Source organism: Struthio camelus, chromosome 26 (assembly GCF_040807025.1).
Source record: "Struthio camelus isolate bStrCam1 chromosome 26, bStrCam1.hap1, whole genome shotgun sequence".
NCBI lineage: Eukaryota > Metazoa > Chordata > Aves > Struthioniformes > Struthionidae > Struthio > Struthio camelus.
In genome coordinates, this window is record NC_090967.1 from 4,093,191 (window position 1) to 4,119,506 (window position 26,316).

The following is a 26,316-nucleotide window of genomic DNA, read 5'->3' on the forward strand; positions in this document are numbered from 1 at the left end:
TGATCCTGGAGTGAATCTGGTCCGTCTTAGGCAGAAGTAGCTGTCTGTGGGGAGAAGCCCGTAGCTCTAGGTGGAAAAGAAAACAGGTGGTGGGAACTGCGGGAATAAAAGGCCGAAGCATCTGCATTAGCTGAGATTCATTTCTTGCGTGAGAATTGTGTGTGTGTAGTTTAATTAGTCATAATTAAAAACTAGCATTGGACCTTCCTCTTACTTTGCTCAAGCTTGTTATTTTGAAGGAAGTAGCTGCTGATCTTGTCACCTGCGTGGGACTGCATCTTGCAACGCTACACAACATTACTTTTTTTTTATCATTATTATTTTCATGGTGACGGGCCTGATGTCAAAAGTCTGAGCAGAATATGTGTCAATAGAAATGTCCCGCGAACAGATCTATTTTATAGCTAGCTTTCACATGGGACGAGCTGTTTAGGAAAAAAGAAGTGACCTTTACTAAAGTGCATCTGAAATAGATTCACTCTCTTGCACAGAGGAATGAGCTTTCAGGAAGTTTTTAACAAGAAATGGCAGTGGTTCTTGTGGAAGGGCTCAGGAGGGTTGAGCAGTGCATAGAGGCTTGTCTAGAAGACGGTATAGGGATGTGTATGTGTGGTTTCAGTTCTTCCGACATAGGGGAGATAGAGCAGAGCCCCCAAGAACTTTCAGAGCCGCGGTAACTACTTTGAATTTCACATAATAAAGGATAGGAAGATAGTAGAAGGCTTAAGGAAAGCAATGACTAGATCAAATCAATGAGTAGGAACATAATTTTCAGTTGCAGTGTCTTGCTTAAACAGATGCAGAGGCGTGGCTGGTGTTAGAGGCCAGAAAGGCTTTAGTCCTGGTTAAACGTATTTAGGGGCAGGATTAAGAGATTTGGCTGCAGAGGGAAAGAAAAGTACAGCTCATGCAGATGTAGATGAGGAAGCTGTAGTGTTTGCATGGGGCCTTGGGTGCATAGTGCAAGGGGATGGGATGTCAAAGTGACCAGCAACCCGAGGGCCTAACAACGGAGAGGCAGCTGCGAGGAATGGGGAAGTGAAAGGGCTCAGGAGGGTGGTAAATACTTGAGATGGAGCTGACACCAAGCCCTCGAAGGGGAGAACAAGGAGAGCATCTTCAGAAGAGAGGCTGGGTGCAAGGCAGCACTGCAGAGTTAGCAGTGGTATCAGAGCTGCCTCAGGAGAGTGAGGGATGTTTGGTAAAAGTTATTTGTAAACCAAAATAAAGTCTTCAAGTGTCTGTAAACCCTTCCTTCATCTCTGCCGGAACAACCACGTTCTGCTCCATCAAATGGGCTGAAGCAGAACCTGAAGCAGTCCTGTTCAGTGCTGGCGCTAGTCAAGCGCCACTAATCTCCATTTAAACCAAGTGATGCTAAGTGAGGAAGTCCTTGAGGCTTCCTCTGAGTAGGTCCTCACAACTGTCTTCCTTTTGGTCCTTTTGAGTCTTGGTAACTTGTTTTTTAGTGCAGTGCACTCGAGTCCCATTCTCAGGCAGGTTTTTTTGCTTGTTTGCAACAGCTCTCAGCTACTGCTCACTAACTGCTGGACATGTCCAGCTGTGGTTGGGAAACGAATGAACGAGCTTTAAATCGACTTGTCCTGCACCTTCTGAATCACTCTAGGCAAACACAACTTCAGGTTCTTTTCCTGTGTCCTAGGATAAGGAGAGAGAAAACTTTGAGCAGCTCTCCTTTAGTGAGCTTTGCTGGACAGTATTTCATCAGGCCACATGGTGCTTTTGACTGATGTAAGATTCAGTAATCTCAGTCAAGAAACTTAGCATCTCTTCCAGTAAAGTTAACTATTGAAATATTCTTTTGTTCTTTTATCAAAATACCTTCATGCGAGACAGTTTAAGAGCTGTCGTAATGTTTTTTCAGTCTTTCTCCCGTAATCTTTTTTTCCTCCAGATGTAAGGGGTCCATTTTTGTTGGACTCTTACCAAAATACCAAAAGGACAAGTAGTGTTTTTGCGCTTGTGCAAGAGGCGTTGCCCTGCCCTGCTTAGCTATCTCTCCCTCCTGAATAGAGGAAGGAAATGGTGTCTCCCTCTAATGCTTTGACTCATTTCCTCAAGGCTGCATCAGCAATCAAGCTGGGCTGATGAGTTTTGGTTCCTCATGTTTGCATCATGGTGTGCTAGACAATTTTCTTGAAAACTACTGAAACGTGATCTTAGACTGAGCCTTTTTTGAATTCAGTGGCAACTTATTAAGCTAAGTAGTAACACAGTGATGTCACTTTTGGATAGAAACGAAGGGATTTATTTTGGAGGTGCTTGGATGGAGTATCACATTCAGACACTGATGTGGTGCAAGCTGTGTCTTTGGTTGTTGAGGGTTACTTCAGAAGCTAGATCTGATTTGTTCTGTTCTCTCACCTTTCTGGTACAGCTTGCTTTTGTAAAAGGCAGTTTTTATTTCTCCTTTAATCTTTGCCATGCTATGAGTCAGGCTGCAAACTAGCTAGCTAGTAGGTAAAGGAGGCCATAAGCAGCTAGACGTCTGTGCAGATGTGATGCTTTGTGCATGTGCCTACAGATAACTACACGACCCTGCATGTTAAACGATGGCAGATCATAACTTTGCAAGGAGAGTTGCTGATTGCACGTTCCACAGGCTGATTTGAGCCTTCTCATCCTGCCTGCACTAACGGGTCACAGATATCAGGGTTTTGAGAACACCTACTGGAGAGAAACAGCAGGTTCTCCCCCGCCAATCCCTCAGCCTGCATTTTTAGGTTTTTGGGTTGGGTTTTTTCTTTTCGTCCTTCCTCACTAGCAAAAAGTTAGTTTCATCAGAAAGGACAGGACAAGAAGGGTCTTCTGAGCACGAGGCAGCAGCAATAGCTGGGCTGAGCGTAGGAGAGAAGCTAGGTGAAAGCAGAGCAAAGCATGGGGGCTTTTTCGGGGCCAAAATGCCTCACTGTGCCTCTGGTTGCAGAAGCTCTGAGGTAGTGGAAATGGGCACAAGTAGCGTCAAGATGTGCTGGCCTGTCTCAGTGGGAAGAAGATACTTAACTGAAACGTGTTTTTGCCTTGGGAGTCCCCTTGTAATTCCATTTAGCAATGAAGATCTGTTGTCCCTTCCAGCTTATACATTCTGTGCATCAGCCCTTTTGCAGTCCCCACGTTATTTAGCTACTGTTGTTTTTTGCCAAAATTTTAAGAAGTAATAATAACTGAAGTAATTACTTTCAGGTTTCCTTGAAAGGGATGGGTCAAATTGTACCTCTGTGGCAAATGTCCTTCAACCTGCTATAGCGTACCTGTATGGCAGTGTTTTGGTCTGGGCGTGGGGGGAACAGAGAAGAAAAACTACTCTTTTTTTTTTTTTTTTTAAATAATGGACAACACATAGTGGAAGATCAAAAGTCCCCTACTCTCACCCTTTCACCTTAACAGAGGTTCTTGCTGTGTGGTTAGTTTGCATGCAGTACGATAACGTCTTTGCAGCTTCATCCCATAAGGACTGCACCTCATCTACTTGCCTCTTTTTCACAAGCCTGTTGATATAAAGCATTAATCATTCAAATAATAAAGATAAAATCCTGGCTGTTGCTAACTATCTGATTTCCTTTCTTTTTTCCTTTTTTTTTTCCTGTGCACATTTTCTTTAGCTTGAAATGGCGATTGAAAACCTACAAAAAAATGAAGGGATTACATCACACAAAAGCAGTTTGCTCAACAGCCATGTAAGTTGCAATCGGATTTTACAACCTCTTCCCTGCTTTGGTAGGAGCATTATATGTAGCCATTTGGTATACTCACTAGCATGAGCCACTCGGAGCAGCCTGAGATTCAGCTGTGCTGCCCAAAATGGTCCAGTCCCAAGAAACAAGAATTTGCAAAAACTGCCGAGACGCTAATGTTTGTTTGAGGTGTTCTGGATTCTGTTAACTGCCTCTACCGTGTATGTATTTCACTTGCCTTGCAGTGGAAACTGCTGGCAATTAAAAAAACACATTTGAGGAAGTTCTTTCCTTTCACTGGACCTGAAAGATGACTGGAAAATAACTCGCAATAGCTCGGAGTGAATCACGACAGATATCCCCTAGATATTGTGTACCAAAAGCCTACTCCTGTGTATGCTTTTGTTGCCTCTTTGTGGCACAGGAAGACCATTACTGTTACAATGCTGTGCTAAATCCATTTGCTAGACCTCTCTGTTCTCACTACGCCAACAGTTTCCCTGCTTTGTGTGAAGTTCCCACTATTCTACTGCGCTTACTCAGGGTCTTCTGCATCACGGTTTCTGGCTCCCATGCAGCAATGCTTAACAGTGAGCACATGCTTGTGTGAGATCTGAAGGGTCTAATTCAAGTCCTGTTGAAGAACTGCATTGACTTCACTGCTTTTTGGATTAGGCTGAAGCATGGTTCTGCTCTGATAAATCACAGTGCACAAATGGTACTTCTTCATTCTACTAGATTTCCTCTTGCTTGTATTTGGGGGCAGATCTGTTGTCATTCTTAGGTCCCGCAAAAGTATTTTTACCCCTTTTCACCCCTGGTGAAGTGGCCTGGGAGAATGATAGGAACTTTGAACCTGAGCTGATCCTGAACTGCAACCCAGGGTTCCTGCATGAGCTCGATTCCGATTTCATCTTCTAGGAGTTGAAAGTTCCTTTTTCTCTTTGGGAAAACAAGAAAATGCAGAATCAGGCTTGTAGCTCCCGTTCTGAGCATCCGTGCGCAGCCTTCATGTCCCAGGTTGTAGCTGTGCCCATGCACCTGGGCCATGCCCCTGAACACAGCCCACATTTGGCAAATTGCAATTCTTGCTCTGTAGATTTTTTTCTTGTTCATCACAGTGCATAAGCCAGAAATAAACCAGCAGGATTTTCTAAATTCTAGGCTGGATTTTGGGACTGATGGTAAGAAAAGACACTTATAAATGGAAAGTAGTTGATATGGAATATGTGGCGTCCACACTGGTTGCAGTTTTAAGCAGGTTTTTACATTAACACTTTCTGCAAGTGGAACACATTGTGGGCAGGACTTAGGACCAGCCCCATTTCTTTTTTTGCACTGTAATGAACTTGGCACAGGCAGTAAGAAAACTTGCTATTTTTTTCAAGTATACTTGAATCACTGTGCTGCTAATTTATTGTTTTATAAGAAAGATCCAATATTACTTTTTCCAGTGTTTGTAAGTCATGAGTTGATGTCTCTGGAATTGGAAGTGATATAAGTAATTTGTAGGGGTTGTTTGAAGGGTTTGGTATCTTCTGAGCTTGGGGCTGCATTTTCAAGTTTTTCTCTGCAAACTGGAAGATTTGAAACTTATTTCCAATTTTAAAAAGATGAGATTTCCTTTTAATCCTGTGACCCCAGGAACTGGGACTTAAAGATATTAAAAATGTAGTCAAATAAGGAGAGCTGTCAGCCCTGAGCCTTGCCTAGGACTCTGGGAGTTTTCCAAAGTCCAGCAGTATCATAGTTAGACTCCACAGAGTGATCTAGGCAAACAGAAATTGGTGAAGCAGAAAGCACCTTAGTCCTGTTATGGCTGGTGACTGTTTGCAAGTTCATCACAATAAATCTGTGGTTTAAACATTAAAAAAAAAAAAAAATCTGAGCCAGCGCCAGCGAACCTCAGTTACTTCTCTGCAAGATCACTGTGTCCTAAGCACATGGTCAGTAGCTCAGATAACTCTTGGGTTCTGTTTACTTTCATTTAACAGTTTCTTTCTTTAGTTGACTGCCCTGGAGGGGATTATTACATGAAGTGGAATGGGGTTTGCAGCAAGTGTAGGGAGAAACACTTCCAGCATGGGGGCTGAATGGGACTTTGCAACGTTTCCAGGCTACATACTGATGCGTCCTTGAGAAGGAAGAGCTTGAATCATGCCGTAACCCTTATCCCGGGTCCTTCCTCCACAGCTCCTTTATTTAACCGTCTTTCAACATACCCAAGCAACCGCCCCTTCATCGGTTGCTTCCAACTCTTCTCGATGCCCTCTAGAAAGGAGACTGCAGAGAAGGACTGAGTGGAGCTGGATGGCAATGGGTAGTGGCATGGTATTGAAGGAGGTTTGAAAAAAGCAGGGAAAGGGCGGAGGAAAGAAAGAGAAGACAGCAAAGGGATTTCATCCATCCACAGGCTGCGCAGGATGCTATGCCAGGATGGAGTTTGAGCCAGACTGAGCCAGTGATTAGATCTTCCCCACCCTTGTCTTGCAAGTGAAGAACATAACGTCTCTCTTCTCAGGTCACTGTTTGTAGTTTGGCATCAGGCTTAAGTTCTGTTACAAACTCTAAAGCAAATAAATGACTTCATGAGCGTGTGCGTACACGTCAGCTCCCCAGCCATCCCTGCTGAGGACATGGCTCTGGGCACAACCAACATGCTGCCATGGGCAGCTCTGGGTCTGGGGGTGGTTTAGTTCCCTGGCATGTACTATGCTATGCGTGTTTTTTGTTATCTGGGATGCTTCAGTTCCCCTCTCTTTACATTACCAAAAAAAAAAAAAAAGGAGAGCGAGAGATATGGTTATTTATGATTATGTATCTCAAATGCTTGCATGAGTGAAACACAATATTGTCAGGCTTGCACATGAGAAGCAGAAAGTGAAACAGAAGGTGACAGTGATTTGTCAAGGCTCAAAGGAAGCCATGAGCTTGGCATAGGTGACAGAATTCAAAACAGAGCTAACAGTTCCATGTGTTGTTAGCATCGCAAGCAGAGGTGGTAACAAAATACAGTCTCTTGACTTGATGTACATCCCTCTGCTGACAAAAGCTAGGGTGATAATTACACTATTAATTGTGACTTAATTGCCTCTAGTCCTATGTGCAAAAATTACTAAGAGCATAGAAGGTTGCAGAAGCTTTTGCTAGGCGTTCTGTCCCTTGCTTCAAACTCTGTGTTTCAGAAATGTGTAAATTCCCAGAATAAGCTTTTGTTTGTTGTCATTCGCAACTATTTCATGTCAGATTTTTTAAAGAAAGAAAACTGAAGGTATCTGGATGGCGAGAGGATTTTTTACTAAAGCTGTTCATGCAAAATCCGTGTGAAAAGGAACCACCTTTGATAATTTTTAATTTAGCCTTAAAAAGTCTCTGAGCAGTTATTCGAGTGTACTTGAAGTACCAAATATAGAAGCCAAGGCTAATATGAAAACCCCAGTGACACATGATGTTTCTAATTAAATTAGGCCAATTTATTTATGTTACTGAAAAAGCTCCGCTCACAAGCGTACTGCAGAATTGCTGGGTCAGAGGATCGTTCTTTGCCAATTACGAGCTTGCAGATGATGCAAAGAAATTTGAGAAAGAAGGCTACAATTTTCATACGTGAATGCCTAAGGTTGGGCACCTAAAAAGTAGCTGGATGCCTTAAGCTGCCTGCCTGCGGCCCTGCACCTCCTAGGTATTCACAGAATTCATAGGAGTTGGTGAAATAATTTTTTTCTTGCTATCTGAAAAAAAAAAAAAAATCACAGGGCTTTTTTTCCTGTTGGTGAATGGCTCTTACGTGGGAAATAATGGGAACAGAGGGAGTTTTGCCACTACCTTTAATGGGGCCAAGATCTTGCCCCAAAACCTTGGGAACACTTAAAACGAGCCTGAACAAAGGAGTAGGAAAACGATTAGAAGAAGTAACTGTCCCTGGGCAGAAGAGGAATGTAATGACCTAGTGAAGGACGACTCTCCTGCTTGGTGGAGAGAGGCAGGCAAGGCCTGAAGCTTGCGCTTGCATACGATGGATGGCTTAGGGTTTAAAGTTAAGAGTGGCTGTTATACTGAGTAACTTCATTTTAAAAAACAAATAATAAATTACTTACTAGAGCTGGTGGGAACTTTTTTCAGAAATGACATTTGGCAAAACTGACATTTTTAGTGAAAATTCGTAGATTGTGATGAAACTTTAACTGAAAATATTGGCGGGGCTGAGTAGAGGAGTCCTGGTGAGAGGGAAACGTTTATGCCGCGGTGGCTGGAAAGCCCGCAGTCGGCACGCAAGGAGATGAGCCTGGCTCCAGTTCTAGCTCCCAACTGGACCAAGCAGGGACTTACAGATTTGCACCTCTTAGTCTCAGACAAGACACCTGAAATATGCACCACAAATGAGTGTACTTCTTAGTTTATTTGTCATGAAAGCATTTGTATGGGCTCTGTTTCAGTACCCAAAGAAAACCTCTGCAAACCTGGACCCTCAGGAAAAAAGTTTTTATCTTTTCCCAGACAGCCCTGTGTATCACTTTCTCCATCCTCAAAAAGCCATCCTTGAATCCAACTCGATCTAGTTTTTTGTTGAAGATCTTTAAATCACAACAAACAGTCGATAGAAATTAGGTTAAAGTAAAAATGAAATGGAAATGTTCCCCTGCAGTGCTTATAACACACACCAAGCGATGTACAGCTGCACAGTGATTTTACTGGGACTTGATCATAACATAAACAGAAATGAAACTGTAGAATATCTTCTCATTGCTCCAACCAAGTTAAAATCGGAAAGTAAACAGAATAAAGAATATAAATAGAAGGAATCTCTTAATGTTCTCATTTTAAGTGTCCAATGAGTTATTACTAATGCAGGAAGAGCAAAACACAGCTTTTGAAAATGATTTATACTCTGGCAGATTTCTTTTTTAAGCCCTTTTGTGTGTTCCGTAATAAAATTCTAATTCAATAGTGGGAGTTCATATTCTGAAACACTTGTAATGCTTGAAGGAGTATAAAAAGACACTTGCAGAAAAGGAATACTGGGAGATGAAGGAAATATTCTAGAAATATCTGGGATTAGACTAAAAATGTCCGGGACGAAATTTAAATGAGAGGGTTTTACCTATATCTGAATTTTTCATGAACTGGTAGTATGACGTTTTTCTTGGTTTATTTCTTTGTTTTTAAGGATTGGAATTAGAACAGGTTTAGAAGGTCAGAAATAACTGATCAGCATGCAGGCTGGTCTGTTGTGTCAAAAACACTGGGGTGCAATCTTGTTAGGGATAGCTTAACCAACAGGTCGAGCGGTAACCTCAGGGCTGCAAAATGACCTTCAGGGGATTCACGGCGATGTCTCCTCCTGCTGATAAAAGTGTGAAGGGCGACAGATCATCAGTAACCATAGCCTTTGAAGACTGTAGGGTTTGGAGTTAAAAAAAGTTCTTTATCTGAGAACACAGACCAAGCTGTATTCTACATGGTATGTGACTGGAAGAAGGTGGGAAGGTAACAAGCAGCTCCTTGAAAAGCAGGACAGAGGCAAACGACCAAGTGGTGGTGGTTCTTCCAGCCGTGGTAGTCCCTGGTCTGCTGCAAAGCCCACCAGAACGGATGGAAACAGTCATATGAACTTTTGATTGCTTTAGATTAAAGCCAGCTAATGAAGTGAAATCAAGCTTTAACTGTACAGCTTTGGATTCAGCTCCTTTTGTGTAGCGAAAGTTTAAATTTGGACACATGAGTGATAACCGCGAAGCATATGTTCATAGGTGCAGATAGCTTGTTCTGGGCTGAAAAGCGTTTGTACAAGAGCAAAATTGGATATGAAATACGTAAACTGAAAATAACTCAATTGAGTGACGTGTCCGAGTTGTCATTGAATATTTCAGGTTGGATTTTCAGTTACCGATACAAAACTCAAATAATATAGTGATGAGGTGGGACTCTAAAGTTTCACCAAGTGAAAAGAGCTGGATGTCGGAGTATTGGTGGGAAGGGTTTAAGCATAACCCAACTTGTACATGCATGTACATGGTTCAACCCCACTGATTTCAAGATTAAGTTTGTGCTTAGATACAATATGTGCTTGAATTGTTTGCTGCAAGGAGATGATGTGGCTAATACTTTGGCATCCACAACATGAGTCTGTTTTGCCATGAACGTGATGCAAGTGCAACCACCTTCGGTGTAACTGTGCCTCCTATGTGCTCACGTATAGACATCAGGATGTAGAGGGAAGTTGTGAAAACACTAATCCCAAATGTCCCTAATGACAACGAAAAGACTCTTAGCAAAGCTATTGCTTTTAATCCCTCTACATCTAATTCCTTCAAAGAATTCACTTAATAGAATACATATTTTTGTGATACTGAAATTGGCACTTAGCCAATTTAAGGACATCGGGTTTTTGTCTTTTTGCGTTTTAATTCCTGGGCTGCAGTTGTATGCCTGACCTGCCCTTTCAGACTAGCTGGGTATAAATAATTTATATCTAATTGCATACTTTAATCAACATAAATGTCAGGAGAAGTAAAGTTCAGACAATAAGTTTCGAAAAATACGTGGTACCTCTTCAGAGTTTTAAAGTTGGTTTGGTAACTATTAATTTTCTTGGTCAGGGAACAGTTGCAAACATGGCAATCTTAAAGTTAAAAAAGACTTAGCAGTGCATTTTGGTTCCCCTGATATTTTTTCGTCCTTGAAGGTATCTTAGTATCTTTATTCTTGGAAAACGTGAGTCCTAACAGCTTTATTTTGGCTCTGCAGGAATTTTGTCCGAGTGCAGGATGGACAGTGAGATGGGAGGCAGAGCCTGCTTTATGCTGTTGCCAAATCTAACAGCACTTTTTTTTTTTGTTAGCTTTGGGCTGGGAGTCATTTTTTCTTTTTAAAACGCGACTGGCCTAAACATCGCTTATTTGAATTAACCATCCAGCATCTCTAAAACTCTTAACGTCAGATAGGTTCTCCTGACATTTAAGCGTTGACTCTGTTTTATGTTGCCCGCTCCAGCCCTCTTTAGACTTTCACATGTATTTTATTCATTTATGTTTTCCATGCATAAAGCTCCAATGGTTGTTGGACAACTACGAGACAGCGGAAGGCGTTAGCCTTCCCAGGAGCTCTCTATATAACCATTACCTGCGGCACTGCCAGGAGCACAAACTGGATCCAGTGAACGCTGCTTCCTTCGGAAAACTGATCCGCTCGGTGTTCATGGGGCTGCGGACTCGCCGCCTGGGAACCAGGTTTGTATGAGACAGCTTGAGACAGAGGTGATGGGAGAAGCGTCTCATTTCCCTTTCCCTTCCCGTGGCTCCGAAGGAGCAGGGAAGGAGCGTTGCTCTGGGACAGCTATATTTTCGCATCTTGCCTTTACCCACTGCTCGGTGACTGCCTTGGAAAGCGGTGTACAGCTTTGGAGACGTTTGTGAAGCTTCCGAGAAGCTTCCTGTAAAAGGAGGTTATTAAAACCAAGGCACTAATTTCAGGGGCTGCACTTTGTTCTCGAGAAGGCTTTATGCTTTGCGGGAAGGAAAACTATTGCGCGGTTCTCACGTGGTCTATATTAAAAAAAAAAGAAAAAAGAAAATGTTCTTGTATCTTCTCTCATGGGTGCTGAAAATCTACCGAGCATAATTTAGTATGTTCAGGTTTTTATTTTAAGATCTGCAGAAACAGCCAAACCAAGCATTATCCTTTGGGGGAAAAAAACTTGCTATTCGAAGGCACGTAAGTAATTTCAGCATGTCATGAGGCAAAGCGCCTTTCTGAACATGAATCAGCAGTGCGAGAGGTTTGACAGGAAAGTTGATTTCGGACACGTTCTGGGTCCCTGGTGACAATACCTTGTCCAGTCACACAGTCGAATGTGATCTAAGCCCATTTGTTAAGCAGTCTAAGAATATTTTATTATCTGGGCTTCTCATTCTTTTATCATCTCAAAAAGATGAAGTCGCACATTGTCAGGATTGCCACTGTCAGCTGCAGAGCCTGAAAACTCGGTGCAGTTAAGTGGTTACCCGCTTGGGGTTTGGTCAAGTCATTCGGTTATGAACGAGAGCAGAACCGGTGTCCAAATCTGCGATTCAGACAAGCTGTGCACAAGGAGGCGACTTATTTCAGAAACTCCTAAACCATCCAGCTGAATCCTATGACGGGAACGTTTCTTTTAAAACCTCAAAGGCCCATATGTTGCAAGAAAAGTGAAGCTCAAGAACGGATACGTGACATAATTTCATCTGTGTCATCCTAGGAAAAATCCAAAATACATGCACAGCCTGTACAGCCGAGTTTGCATTTCATCCCAGCTTTTAATTTTAAAAAGTAGATAATGCGCTAGGGAAAGGGGGATTGCTCTGATTATATAACAATTTATAATAAAATTGAAGCTAGATATTTGGGCTTCTAGACAAGAACAAAACCAGATGTGTCCGGAGCATTCCACAGCTGGAATGTGCAAGTAAGAGTCACTGGGAGAGCAGGGGAGAGTTTGGATTTCTGTAGCCTGGTTAAAGTGTAAGCGCTCTGAAATCATTTCTTCTGAGGAAAGAAGTTCTTTAATCCTATTAAGGGAGGAAAAATGTTAAGTCCCACCAGCTGCCGTTGACTCCTATAATTTCTGTTTTGTGACTTCAAAGATCACTGGACTTGACAACAGAAATAGTCCGAAAGTGGAGTTCTGCTCTATGGCAACATTCTGGTGTTTCAGAATTTGTTTTCGCTGGAAGCTAGAGTGAAAAAATTGAATAAAAGATCCTTTAGTGGAAATTGCAGAATATTTTATTTAGTTCAGCTTTTGGTAATGTCACATGCCGTTGTCGTTCTTTAAGTAGTGAAATGTCTAACGGCATTTACTTTTCTTTGTAAAAATAAGGCAATTGATGTTCAGTGCTTAAACTTATAAATATATGGATTATATTCCTGAAATAATATATTTATATACCTATCTCCCGTAACATAAACGTTGGATGTTTACTAAATATTCAGCTTCTGTAAAATTCTGGGCCAAAAGGTCCGGGAGTCCATCACTAATCATTTTTGGCTGACTTTGAAAACTTTGTCATTAAGAAAAACACTTAAAATTGAAAATGTGCAGGCTTGGAAGGACACAATAGACCTCAATAAATATGGAAATAGCTATCCACCATTATCACCTAAATCAATGAATAGGTAAATACATGCCATTAGTATTTAATTTGCAGTCACTTAAAGTCAGGTAAGGCCTGGTTGTTGCAGCATACCTCATAGGGAGCATTCAACAGCGTATGTAAAACCCTTTGTTACAGAGACAAAGACTAAACAATTCCACAATTTCCCCTTTAAGAAAATCGGAAAAGAGATAATTCCTGCAACAAAGAAGGGAGGGTTAATTCTCAGACAAATATTCCTTTCTTAAATTTCTCCCCGTGAAGTTTTCCTATGGGAGTCACCATAGGATTTAAGGTGCCTTCAGACTTGGCTATATGCTGCAAAGATACTGAAACAGCAAACTGCAATTGTAAACCACCCTGAGCAGAGCGCTCCGAAGGTGCTGCCGAGCTGCCGCTTGCTCCCTGGCCTCTTGTCTCCTCCACCCTTGAAGACTTAGCTTGAATTCTCAGCTTTGTTAGCTACAAATTGGCTAAATCCAAATTGGACCCACTATCCTCGTGCATCCGTGGCTGTGTAATTGTCCTTTTCAAAAGCACTCCCCAAAGCAGTCGCTCATGGATTGAAAAATCCTGGTTTAATGGGAAAACTTGAATAGGCACATCTATCTGTTGCGATGGAAAGACATTTTCCTAAACAGCATCACCGCAGCTTTCCTGACCGGCAACGGAGAAGGAATTCCAGCCTCTTTTGTTATTGCAAAAGACTTTCAGTTTTTATGAAAACTGAAAATGAGCGACTCCAAACACAAAGCTAGGTCAAAGCCTCTTGCCAGGGCTGTGTAGGTGCAGGCAGCACAGAGACATTTTTCTTATCCTGGTTGACTGTTCAGTGAGGCTTGTTTTATCCAATTCTAGGTAAAGATAGAAGTTTTGTTGTTAAATAAAACAAATCCTTAAACTCCAATCAAAGGGCAAAGTGTCCCTCGAGGTCTTTTTGTCCCTTTGTTCAGTAACACTTTGTATTGTAACGCTTGTCTCTCTCCAATTACCGTTGGTTAGCTGGGACAAACTTTGCCAGATTTTAAATGTGGATGTCACTTAACTTTGCGACAAGCGGTTTTCAGTTTTAGAGGGGAGGGTGACATTCATTAATCCAGCCATTCAAATGGCTCTTGGCAGCAAAGAACCGCGTGCTGTAAGAACTAATGTGTATTGTCAAAAGAAGCCTAAGAATAAATTGCAGGGCTGTGATGTTGCTTCCATTGACTAGCGGGCACTGAGCAATTTCAACACTGATGCTTCCAGGGGCAACTCCAAATATCATTATTATGGGATCCGTCTAAAGCCGGAGTCTCCGCTGAACCGCTTGCAGGAGGACACCCAGTACATGGCAATGCGGCAGCAGCCCATCCACCAGAAACAGAGGTAAGTGCTGCCAGTTCCTTGGAGCTGCTGCGGGACCGGGTCCTTGCCCCCAAAAGGCCAGGAAGGAGCTTGTGACTTAGCTTTGCTTGGGAGCAAAGGGAGCCCATTGGGACCGTTCAAACCCAAGTGTCACTGAAGGACTGAAGCACATAGCTGTGCTGTGAAAGAAGGGGACTGCAAGTTCCTGGTTAGTCTGAGTATATTGTTTTTCTACGTCCCTGTAACTCCCAACAGTTTTAGGACCACAGCTATGGAGTTATTTGTGCCTGATCAGTAAGGGACTTGAGGGCTTGTGTTGGTTTGTGGGTTTTTTTGTGCAGTAGTGTTAAACACTGGCATGGTTAGTCTTGTATCTGGGTAATTTTGAGTAAAAACACAATGAGCAAAGGAATTTGGAATTGTCTCTTGGAAGTGTCGACGCTGCTGGTTCTCGCTGGAGTGGAGAAGGAGTGGAAGGATTTATTTCTTCAGTTCCCAAACAGAAAGCAAACGGGGAAAGTCAACTCAAGTCAATAGGAAACTGAGAGTTTGCACCCTGGCTTCCACTCCCAACTCTAGTTCTCATTTTCTTTTTTTTCTTTTTTTTTTTTCTTTTTTTTTCTTTTTTGGTGTCACCTCGGGCAAATTTCTTAACCCCTTCAATCCTGTCTCAGGGAATGTTTTTTCAATTGGAGACTCGACTCTCATTTGCACCTGAGTAGGTAATGGAAATGGCCAGCCCTCAAACTGCTGGCCTTGAATTTGCCTCAACAATTGCTACTCTCGACAGTTTTTGTTTTCCAGATGTTACCAGTTGTTTATCAGAAGTTAGTTTTGCATTAAGGTTTCAAACCACCCTTAGTGTAGCCCAGAGTGGGTTTGCCTTGCTCACAATCAGAGCACGCTCAGCAGTGCTGCTTCAAATCTTTTGATCACTCATGATAGCAAAGCTGGCCAAACTTTAATACTTAAGTGTAGAACTACAAAGATTTATTGGTGGGTTATGTTTTATAAACATGTTAGTTATGAGCAGCATATGTTGAAGGACAAAGGCTGAAAGCCTTAAAGGTTGATAACTGTCTTCTGTAGCCAGTCTGCTGCATTGCATACTAACGACTGCTTAAGCATTTATTTTATTTAAGTAGCTGTAAATATTTTCAAACTATGCATAAACGAGGAATATAACCTCATATATTACGTGATCAATGCATATGACTTTTTAAATAAGAAGTGCTATACAGCACAGTGACTCTTTAGTGTCCCTGGCTTTCACAGTGTGACTGCGTTGCAGGTTGTGCGTGCGTGCGTGCGTGTGTCTGTCCAGGTCTGCGTGTAACTACCAAGCCATGCTCTAAATGTAGGTATAGACCAGCACAGAAGATGGATGGCACGGCAGAGAGTGGATCCAACAGTAGCCTGCACACTACTCCTGAACAATCAGTTGCTGCTCAAAGTCAACATCATCAGCAGTTCATAGGTGAGGAAACTGTTTTAATGTATTAGATAGCTCGCTTCGAGGCTCCCACTTTAAGGGGAAGGAAGACTCTCTCCAGTGACTTCCAAGGACCAAGGAGAAACACAAGCCTGGGACATACAGCAGGAGCAGTCATTTATCAGTTACCTTTCCAGGCATTTGGAGTGCGTTTCAGCAAGCTTTTAAAAGCCTTTTTCCCTTGTCCATCCCATCCATCAGTTCCCTCTAAGCATGTTTCTAATCAGGCCAAGTTTTACCAAATTGAATGGATGGAGTAGAGGTCTCAAAGCCTTGAAGTCCTGAAGAATGTTGTTAAAATAGGCAGCTTTAGAGAGGCAAGCAACTCTTCATTGCGCCTACAGGAGAAAAGGCTGCAAGGTTTATTACGCTTCCACAGATGCATATGGGCCCACACCTTGTGAGATAAATTCCCTAGTTTCGCTGGTCGTGGACCTGCTTGTTTCCAGAGTGTCTAATAGTGACACAAAAACCTGGCCAGCTCCGAGCAGTCTCTGAAACACAATTGCTCCTGATATGTCTGCTAGCCAATTAATTTCTCCATTGTACTCTCAAAATACCGAAGGGATGTTATTCAGGCTTCAGAGAAAACCTAATGGGCAGCACATTAGACGAGGACAATGTATTCCTGTTTCTTTTCTTGCAAAGAGAAAAGCATTCTTCTTGCACACAGAATAAATGGGGCTGCTGCGGTGGTTCACTTCTTGCCCAGTATAAAAGGATGAATCAGGGAGGTACTGGATTATCAGTTTCGTTTCACCTGTTTCATCACCAGTTATTTGAAATGTGAAATATAGCCGCCAGCCACTGCAACATCTTGTACTCGTTTATAGGCTTGTGTAACTGAGTGTTCCTAACCTTCACTGTCTTTCCCAATCTTTCTTTTTCTTAGACGTAACCCATGTCTTTCCGGAGTTCCCAGCCCCTGATCTAGGTAATGTCCTCTTGCAAGAAGGGGTCACTATGAACGATGTCAAAACCCTGCAGCTTCTTTACAGACGGCACTGTGAGGTGATTATTTTGAATATATTTCATTCATTAATTGGTATGAGGCGTAAATCAGGTGCCCTTCTCCCACATCCTGCTCCCAGGAGCTGCTGGGGTGTAAATGGGAGTGTTTGATTTGTTCCCTGTTACAAGTGTTGCACTATTGCACTGTTATTTTTTTTCATCGTGTGACCTCTTTTATATTAGGTTGATTATTAGAACAGTGCTCTTTCAGTTGTATTTTCTAGTAAATTACTTAACCTAAATGGCAGAGCATGAAATTTATACTCAGACAGTGTGAAAAAGACACTAACAGCAGCTAATGAGTTGTGTTCTTTATCATCAGGCAACTTTGGATGTTGTAATGAACCTTCAGTTTCATTATATTGAGAAACTATGGCAATCCTTCTGGAGTCCTAAAACACCATCTAGTGATGGCTCTACTACCCTGCCATCCAGGTACTCTGTGTGCTTTGATTATTTCTGAATGATCCATTTTTAGTGGTGCTTTATCTTTTAGAAATGAACAGGTTTTAGCTTCATTAGCCCGTTTTAACTGCTTTGTAGGACTTGGAAATATTTACTTCCCTGCAGAATCATTATAAGGAGTCTCAGGTCAAATCCTGTAATGACCGCACAAAGCACAGACCTCAGAGGAAAGCGTCTGCTCAGATGGTTTTATTATTTGTCTATGTGACATGCCTGTTACCTGCTGTAAAAAATACTAATCCAAACTACAGAGAGCGTTTGGATGAATGAGAATGGGTTGCTACTTTTGCAAACGGCCAAGAGGAACAGCAAGTTACAATTCGTGCCATATATAGAATGACATCTCAGAAGTTAAGGTTTTTAGTAACATCTAGACTCGCTCTCTTATTTGGGTCGCTATCGCAGTTTTTAAGTGCCACGTGTCTTGAGGAAGATAATGACAAACTAAACTACTCTGATCCCAGCTTTGTAGTCTTGTCTGGCTCATTGTTATTGCCTATTCTTCCTCCTTTATGCCTTGGTAGTCTGCTGCCAGGAGACAGGGAAATGGAAATAAGTGAAAATAAAGAAAATGGAAAAGGCGAAGGCTTCTTGTTAAAAATTTGTATTGAAAGTCTATATTGTCCACTTCCACTGATTATATACAGGCTTCAGATACTGCTGGCTTGTATTCAGAAGAAAAACAGTAAAAGTTTGGATAATAAGGAAATATCTAATAATCTGTAGAATATGGCCCTGTTGTCCTCTGCAGACATTATCTAATGGCTATTTTGCTGCAGAGAAACACTGTAGCTGTTTGATGGTTTCAAAACCTCTCTTACTTAAGGGTATATCTACAGGGCATGTTGCAACACCTTGGAGAGAGCTGGGCTAGATATGAATAGACTCGCTCGGATACTGGAGGCAGCATTTCTGCAGCGTTCTGTCCAGACTAACGTCTCTTGCTTAGGGTGTGCGCTCTAGCACCTCTCCGTAGTCCTGCTACTAATCAAGATTCATTAAATAAAACTTTCCCCTCCCCTTTATATATACAAATGTCAAAACAAAGTATTGTCAGAGCCTCAAACTACTTGAAAGCATTAGAAAATGCAGAATATGGTTCTGTTTAAAACAGGGTTCAGGTACTTGATGGCCAGTTTTTACGTATGAGTGTTTTAAGAATGTGCCAGGAGAGTGCATTTACTGAAACAGTGCCAACAGGGAAGAAATAATACAAATACCTTTTTATTGTAAGTCAAACACCTTAGCTCTAATGGTTTTGATGTAATGCAATGGGGAAGGTCCCCTGCTACCTCCCAGTTCCCAGTGTAGCGTCATAATATTTCTGATTTGGTGCTATGGCAGTGCATTAAGGCTATGGTTTTCTCTGCTTGCTATTTAACCAAATATTGTATGCCTTAATCATGCAAAAAAAGTTTCCATACATCTATAAAGTGAAATGAATGCAGGCTCGATTGACCTCATTCAGTTGGAGACAATACGCTCTGTTCTCATCGCAACACCAAATCAGCTTTTTCCTTACAAAAAACCATTCAGTGTTTGAATGTGCCAAACATGCCTCGAAGCTGTTTGCAGTATTTGTCAATACTGGTTCATCTGCTCAAACAGCATTTGCTCCAAAAATGTGTCAGCACTGTCACAGTCGAGGAAGGCTAGAGCAGAGGAGAGAGGTGAGAAGGTTTTGGCTCTGTCAGGAGGAACCAGCTAGGCTTTTGCTTGCTGAGATGGCCGTGCTGAAGTACAGTTCCTGTATAAAAAGGAGCGTGTGTGCGTGCAGGTATGTGAGAGACGACTTGGGCTAAAGAAGGAAGAAGCAAAGGAAGTCTGGCCAAGCATAGGAAGATGTAGGTTTGAGGTGAAACTGTGATTTTTACCTTTAAAACCCGTGGACAGAGAAGAGCTTGCAGATTCGGACAAAGCCCTGTACAAACGATCAGGCATCCCTTTCTGAAGAGAGACATGAGTTGCTTTTTCCACTGAAAACTGAGGTTAGAAATGCAGAGGAAGTGTAAATGCACTGAATGAAAACATGCTTCTAATGCTGCCTCCCTCCTCCTCCTGCAGTGAAGAAGAACATGAAGGGACCCTCCCAAAAGATAAGCTGATCACTCTGTGTAAATACGAACCAATCCTCAAATGGATGAGAAGCTGTGATCATATCCTGTACCAGGCCCTGGTGGAGATTCTCATCCCTGATGTGCTCAGGCCGGTGCCCAGTGAGTATCCTGCGGAGCGATCAGGAGGCCGCAGGCGGTCTCGACTCTCGCTCGGCTCCTGCTCTTTGCCATGTTGCTCCTGAGTCACAGGACATTGCACGTGATGAACAGATCCGTGACTCACTCTGGCTGGCTACCACTTGCCACGAAGGTTTCCACTGTAAGAGCCGATTTAGACGTTTTTGTTTTGAATACAAACTGATGTATTATGGCAACAGCAATCTCCCTTCTCCAGCACTGCTCTGCTTAGATGGTCGTTTGTGGCTCCTGGAAATTCCCATGCCTTTTAAAATTTGGTTCATGGCATATCACATCTCATGACTTTGGCTACGAGTCAAGGTAAAAGCATGGGCTTAATGCACAAGCTGTTGTAAGCATGGCTAATCCATGTGAGATGTTTCCTTGGAGATAGTAACTTTGTTTACATAGGACCGCTCTGTCCCTTACTGCACCTCCTGGAAATTTGGGGTAACTTTCATTTGGGAGATTAGTGATGGGATATAGAAGGTTTTCTCTCTGATTTAGCGTCTCACTTAAGTGCATGCACCAGTCTCCCCAAGGATACCACTTGGCCGTAGACTGGGCTGAGCAGTGCTGTAAAATCATGTCCCTCTGAGCTGGTGTTGTCAGTGAAGATGCTGTTGGGCAGAAAGCCCAGGCAGTCGTACTTGGGTTTTGGGGGCTGGGAGGCTGGGTCCTTGGCCAGGGTGTATGTGTCTCTTAAAGAACAGACCCTAACAATCAGGAAGTGCTGAGATGGGCCACAAATAAGAAAAGGAGCTCTTTGAGTGCATTATGGGACCCAGCTGACTCCCATGACACTAAGTTGAGATCTCCGCTACCAGATCAGGGGATGTGAGTCCCGCAGGAGTCCTAGGCTAGAAAGTTGGTGTTTACAGACCATTTGGAAAGGCCCTGCTAACTCTGCAAACTTCTCTGCAGGCACACTGACACAGGCAATTCGTAATTTTGCCAAGAGCTTGGAAGGGTGGCTAATGAACGCAATGAGTGATTTCCCCCCGCAGATTGTCCAGACAAAGGTAAGCAACGGGAGCATGCTGCAGGTCAGGCATAGGAGCTGACTGTGGGGGGTGTTGGCAGTTTTCCACAGTGGTTGGAAAGAAACTACTGGGATCTGGCTACATGTACTCCAGACTGGCACGGCGTAATGAATAGTTCTGAGCCAAAATTAGCAAGGAGGCTGGGGACAAGGACAGCATTTTTTTTTTTACCAGAAGCTGATGATGCTCTGTCCACTGAGGCATTCCCATGGCTGCCATTCTTGCAGCCTGTTCCCACCCTGCTGGTCCAGGAACCAGAGTGCAAAAATTTGTTGTTAGTTTAAAGAAAAGAAACGCATAGCCTGGTCTGCGGGATGCGAGAGACACAGCAAAATGTTGCTCCAGAGTGCTGAGATGTGTTTTAGGCAGCGGCATGGGCACGACTGGGCAGGGTGCCGCAGCTGATGTGGGCTGCATGCTTGAGCCCGGTATCACAAAAAGCCTGCCCTTGGGCTCCATGGTCCCCGTTCACGGTGCCCGCCGTGCTCTGTTTCAGGTCGGGGTGGTGAGTGCCTTTGCGCAGACGTTGCGGAGATACACGTCCCTGAACCACCTGGCTCAGGCAGCTCGTGCGGTGCTCCAGAACACCTCCCAGATAAACCAGATGCTCAGTGATCTCAATCGGGTCGACTTCGCCAACGTGCAGGTGACTTACAGTATCTTTTCTGTCACTTATAGTATCTTTTCGGAAGCCGTGTTATCTAGAACGGGGACTCTTTAATGGGGCAGTTTGCTAGTAACCAGCATCTTATTTCCAATACTAAAAAGCAATTAAATGAACAATTATACATAAGTTTTCAGTGTTACTTTTCCAGCTATGTAGATACCAAAGAATGCTATTTCATTCCGACTAGCAGAGAAGGTACTAAGGAACTTGTATAAGAAGTACTGCAACCAATTATAATATAGTTCTAATAATAATATTGTTCTGTGGTCTGGATAAATTGGAGAAGCCCTCATTCAGAGCTGGTTGGAGTCCTTGCCTACTGGAAATGAAGTTGAATTCCTGGGCTGGGATGCACTAAAAGCTGTTGAAACGGCAGGCTTTGCACATGTAACCGTGAGCCCTTCTTCCCGAGCAGGAGCAGGCCTCGTGGGTGTGCCAGTGCGAGGAAGGCATGGTCCAGAAGCTGGAGCAGGATTTCAAGCTCACGCTGCAGCAGCAGAGCTCTCTGGACCAGTGGGCTAGTTGGCTGGATAATGTCGTCACCCAAGTCCTAAAGCATCACGAGGGCAGTCCCAGCTTCCCCAAGGCAGCCAGACAGTTCCTGTTGAAGTGGTCTTTCTATAGGTACGTTTTCTTTCTTTTTGGCGAGATATTTCTGCGTATGGCTTAGGGCGTGTAGATAACTCCCTGAAAAGCAAAGGCCAAGTTCTTTAGACAATTAACTGGAGGTGCACAGGTATAAACTGCTCTGTCCTGGTACAGAAGAAAGTGTTGTGTGCCCTGTACCTTCATGGGGTGGGGGATAAGATGCTCCATTACCTAATTTCTTAAAGTGCTTTGAGACTCTTGGGTGAGAGGTAGAAACAGAGCACCGTGCGCCATGATACCTTCAGGAGCAAGAATTCACATCAGTCGTGATGCAAATGTAAAACGCATCCCAAATGTTTTGTTTCTCGGCCATTTTCCAGCTCCATGGTGATCCGTGACCTCACCTTGCGCAGCGCTGCCAGCTTCGGTTCCTTCCACCTAATTCGCCTCCTTTATGATGAGTACATGTTTTATCTGGTAGAGCATCGTGTTGCCCAGGCAACAGGGGAGACTCCAATTGCCGTAATGGGAGAGGTGAGACTTGTTTATTCCCTAGTAACAGACCCAAACTAAGCCACACTTAAAGGGACATCATCGATTCACGAACCGCACTGTACCCTGAACGTATTTTATAACTGTCTTTGCTGAAGGATTTACTGAGTTGTTTTGAGCGCCTGGTGCAAGGGCCTGGCTCCTTGCACCTCGTCCTTCCTGGCTCACTGATACCGGAGCTGATGGTTTTTGAAGCAGCTGAGCATCGCCAGGGCTCTAGGGGCCTGGGGGAGAAAACAGACCTTCCTGCAGCAAATCTGGCACTTGGCTTGTGAGCAGGCACTGTCCTCCCAATCTGAAGTGCCTAGGCTTAAAAGACTACAGTCAACCTGTGAAAGCAATATAGAAACGACCGTTAGATTAAAACTGATCTCATTTCCTCCTTGCAGTTCACACTATTTTCTTCCTTCTGTGTAGCTCACATAGGGGAGCTAGACAAATCAATTACTGCATTTTGCTTTCTCTTCCTCTCCTGTTAGCCCCACGCTGTTGCATCAAGTCAGCAATGCCGCAAATTCACGCTTATTCTCTGCAAAACCTCTGTCTTTATTGATATTAAAGAAACACAAACGGCAGAGCATGGCTTCTAGCAAAACCTGACTGGGAGGCTTTCATCCTTCAGGCTTTGCCTTTTCCATTAGACTCGTGTAATATTTCTGTGCTCCAGGAGGAGGCTGATTCTTCAGAGCAAAAGAGAATGAATCTCGTCCTTGCATTTCCATTGCTCTTAGTGCTTTTTTACTCCTACTATCTAGGAGTTCTACTGCTGCCCCATTTTGCGTGACTCTGCGTTATTATTCTTAGAGTAGTGTAGTGTTTCAGACCTCATCACAGAGGGAGACAACAGACCTCCAGAACAAAATATATCACCAGCTCTCTGGTTACATTTGGTGCTGTGGTGAGCCAGAGGACTTTCCTGAAATGAATGAAAACCCTCTGCATGGAGCTCTGCAGAGCTGGAATGATGGTAGAGTCCCAGAAGAGGGGAATAGCTGGCGTGTCTGAGCAGTGGCCTGACAGATGCAGAGGGCTGGACAAGAGGCACCATCCATAGTGCCGTGTCCTGGTTAGAGCTCTGCAGCAGAACTGGCTTGGTCATGACCTGGGAGGTAGGAAAATTTCCCATTATTCCAGAGCTAGATTCTGCCCTGGATTTGTGGGTGCAGTGTTTACCGGTCATTTAAACGGGAGCCGCAGACTTGCCCCAAAACATGTTTTTGGTTTTGCTTTCTCCTCTCCACTGCCAGCACTGCTGGTGCTTGCGGTTTCTCCAGAGTGCTTAAACTGCTTGTTAGAATGGCTTGGAAATAGATTACGACTTGCAGGTCTAGCGCCTTGGGATGCTGTAATCCTCGCTTACCCTGAAACTCCTTTCTCTTTCAGTTTGGTGACCTCACGTCCATGTCCCCAACACTGCTGGACAAAGGTACCTCCTCTCCCCTGAGGGAAGTCCTCTTGGGTCTGGGTTGAGCCTGAATCACTGTGGGAGGGGGAACCTTGTGCTGTCTCTTCCGCTCTGCTCTGTTGGGAAAAGTGACCTCTCCCAGTCTGCTGACGACCCTGATGCTAAGACCTGTCCTTTGCAGATGACATTAGTGACCTGGGGAGCGAGGTGGACACAGATTCCCGGAGCATGGGGGAGCCGCTCGTGAAGCGAGAGCGCAGTGACCCTGGACACTCGCTGCAGGAGATCTAAAATGGGGACTTGACTTTTCTCCAGCTGGACGAAGACTTCCGGAGCCAGGTTTGACAGCCTCAAGCCTGAGTCTCCCCATATCTGCATTATTAGTGCCTCTTAGTTTCTCTTTATGTTTACTTCTATTTGAGGAAGGGTTCCTGGTGGTGAGCTGAGGTGGGTGGTGGGAAGGGATTGCAGACTGTCCATGCGGGAAGAACATGCAGGACGCCTGCTGTCCTCCATCTCTCTACCAGTAGAAGCAGCACAACTGGGTGGAGGGTGAAGGTCCAAAGTCTGCTAAAGAGAGAACGAAGCCTCCATGGTTAGCAGTGGATCCCATGTGCCTGGTTAGGAGGAAAGGCTGTGCTCAACCAGTCAGGACGCTTTGGAGCAGCGTGAGCAAGGTGGGCAAATGAGGCTTTCTCTTTCAGGGAAGGTGGTTTGGGTTTCTTCCCCACTTCTCAGACTTCACTGTGATACAAACTTGAACCAATCAGTGCCCAAGAAGAAGGAAAAGTACCTGACCCTTCTCCTACAGTCTTGCAAGACAAGCTGTCCTGGCTCTGACTTTGCCAAATCGTTCGTGCTGGGGGAGAACAGCACAACACGATGTTCTCCTGTACCGCCTGGGGAGCGGGATCCGGGCTGTTCACCACCCCAATCCCTGCAGCGTGGTGCACGAACGCACTTTGGGACTCAAGGACGCAGCTTTCCTACCCGCTCCTGTGTCCTGCCAGCTGCGCTTTTTGTGGGTGATCTGCGAATAATCCCAGGACTCTGTCAGGCCAACTCCAGATACCAAAGGACTCTGAGGACATGGCAGCCGGTCACAAAGCTTGTTCCTTGCCCTCTGATGCCCAGCCTCACTAGAGCATCCATGCAGAGGGGAATTAATCCCACATCCTGGGCTCCCAGCAGGGTTTCCTCACTTGACATCCAGCTAAAATACTGAACATAGGGTGCAGGTGGCCCCGCACGTGGACCCATGGCTGGAGCGTGGACAAGGTGTGAGAGTGCAGTGCCTTAGGGTGGGCCGCGTGCCTGCTTTCCCCGCCGCTCTGGGTGAGCCCGCACCGCAGGGTGTTGCTCAGACCGAAGTCAAAACACAGCAACTGTGTCCCGTGTAGCAGTGAGGGACTCTCCACGGGGGCCCCGTGGCCGCCGGCGGTATGCTCGACACTACAGCGGCGTTTCCCTTTGCTGTATCGCTTCGCCTTTTCCTGCCTTGTCGTTGTGGTGGCAGCTCCCCGCGGGGGTCTCTGAGCTGGGGGGGGCCTCAGCTGTGGTTCGTTCATCCTTTCCGTGCCCTGTAGGTTTGCCCGGTATCACGGACAACAGGGCAGAGGGGGAGTGGAAATCCATCACCAAGCCAAACTGCGACAGCAAACGCAAAACCCCAGTGCAAATCTTTCTGTGAATAAATGCCGTGTCATAAATAGCTTTTATTATTATTATTTCTAATGATGTTTTATACCAGTATTTGATGTGAGCTTTTCCAGGGGCCTCGTGTACATTTGCGTATCAGAGTATATTCTATCTGAATAATAATATTTACTCATTAAAAATGGTACTAAGGTAGCTGTGACACTTTAAAAAAAAATGCTAATGGAAAGTAAAAAGAAAGTGTGTATAGTGGCACATCTTTCCCTCTTACTGTCCCGTGCTGTTGTCTGTCAGGGTGCTGTTTGTCTGTAAATGTCTCCTATCAAAGTCGCAGGAGAGAAATGAGAAAGCTGGATTTATGTTGTAAATAATGGCAGTGAATACTCCCTGGTCCAGAATTCGCACTTCAGATCCTGCTGATGAGATAAGATGGTCTAAAACCAACTGAGCAACCACGTCTTAAATTCCCCTGCTCCTGCAGAGTGTGATATTAACTTCAGCTGGTGCACTGGCTCTCCTTTGCAGCCGCGACCAACCGAACCCAGCCACCTCCTGCTTGCCACGGACGCGCAGACGAGGTGCTCTGGAGCTGTGCAGCACAGTGCAAGGAGTCTGGATACCCGCCCTCAGCCCCATATGCACAAAAATCCCAGCTAAACCTGAATAGCAATAAACATATATCAAATGCTCAGGCCTGTACTATAACTAATTGTTGTGGTCCCGCTTCTTCTTCAGTCACTCAGAAGTGACCCGCTGCTCCGGTGCTGTCCCATTAAAGCAGTTTTGGCCAGGGGTCTGGTGTCTGCACGCAGACGGCCAGAGAGGCAGCTTCCCCATGCAACAGCGGCTGGTTCACAGGGGTAACGTGCCCGTTACGCTGGGCTTTGCCGCAAAGAAAGCCGGCTGAGAGGTCAGGCTGCGGCTGAGCCCAGGGCCACAGGAGGCGTTTTCTAACCACAGCTTCCAGCCTCGCTTGTGGAGGAAGAGGAGAGCGAGGCATGGCTGTGACTAGTGCCGGATCTCGCCTGCT

The 26,316-nt window shown here is 44.3% G+C and overlaps 1 protein-coding gene across 19 annotated transcripts in view; it reads left to right on the forward strand.

The window, feature by feature from the left end:
- Positions 1–25,991, forward strand: part of RFX2 (regulatory factor X2) — a 64,950-nt gene extending 38,959 nt beyond the window's left edge. For 9 of the 19 annotated variants that reach the window (XM_068919886.1, XM_068919895.1, XM_068919887.1 and 6 more), the window contains 13 exons: positions 3,624–3,698; positions 10,743–10,924; positions 14,075–14,194; positions 15,535–15,650; positions 16,558–16,676; positions 16,999–17,111; positions 19,206–19,357; positions 20,300–20,397; positions 20,915–21,064; positions 21,501–21,709; positions 22,054–22,207; positions 23,609–23,651; positions 23,812–25,991. In XM_068919886.1, coding sequence (XP_068775987.1) covers positions 3,624–3,698; positions 10,743–10,924; positions 14,075–14,194; positions 15,535–15,650; positions 16,558–16,676; positions 16,999–17,111; positions 19,206–19,357; positions 20,300–20,397; positions 20,915–21,064; positions 21,501–21,709; positions 22,054–22,207; positions 23,609–23,651; positions 23,812–23,921 — 1,641 coding nt within the window. In that variant the 3' untranslated portion in view covers positions 23,922–25,991. The remainder of the gene's footprint in view (positions 1–3,623; positions 3,699–10,742; positions 10,925–14,074; positions 14,195–15,534; positions 15,651–16,557; positions 16,677–16,998; positions 17,112–19,205; positions 19,358–20,299; positions 20,398–20,914; positions 21,065–21,500; positions 21,710–22,053; positions 22,208–23,608; positions 23,652–23,811) is intronic. The other 10 variants (XM_068919892.1, XM_068919900.1, XM_068919893.1 and 7 more) reach the window with 3 other exon arrangements.
- Positions 25,992–26,316: the final 325 nt, after the last annotated feature.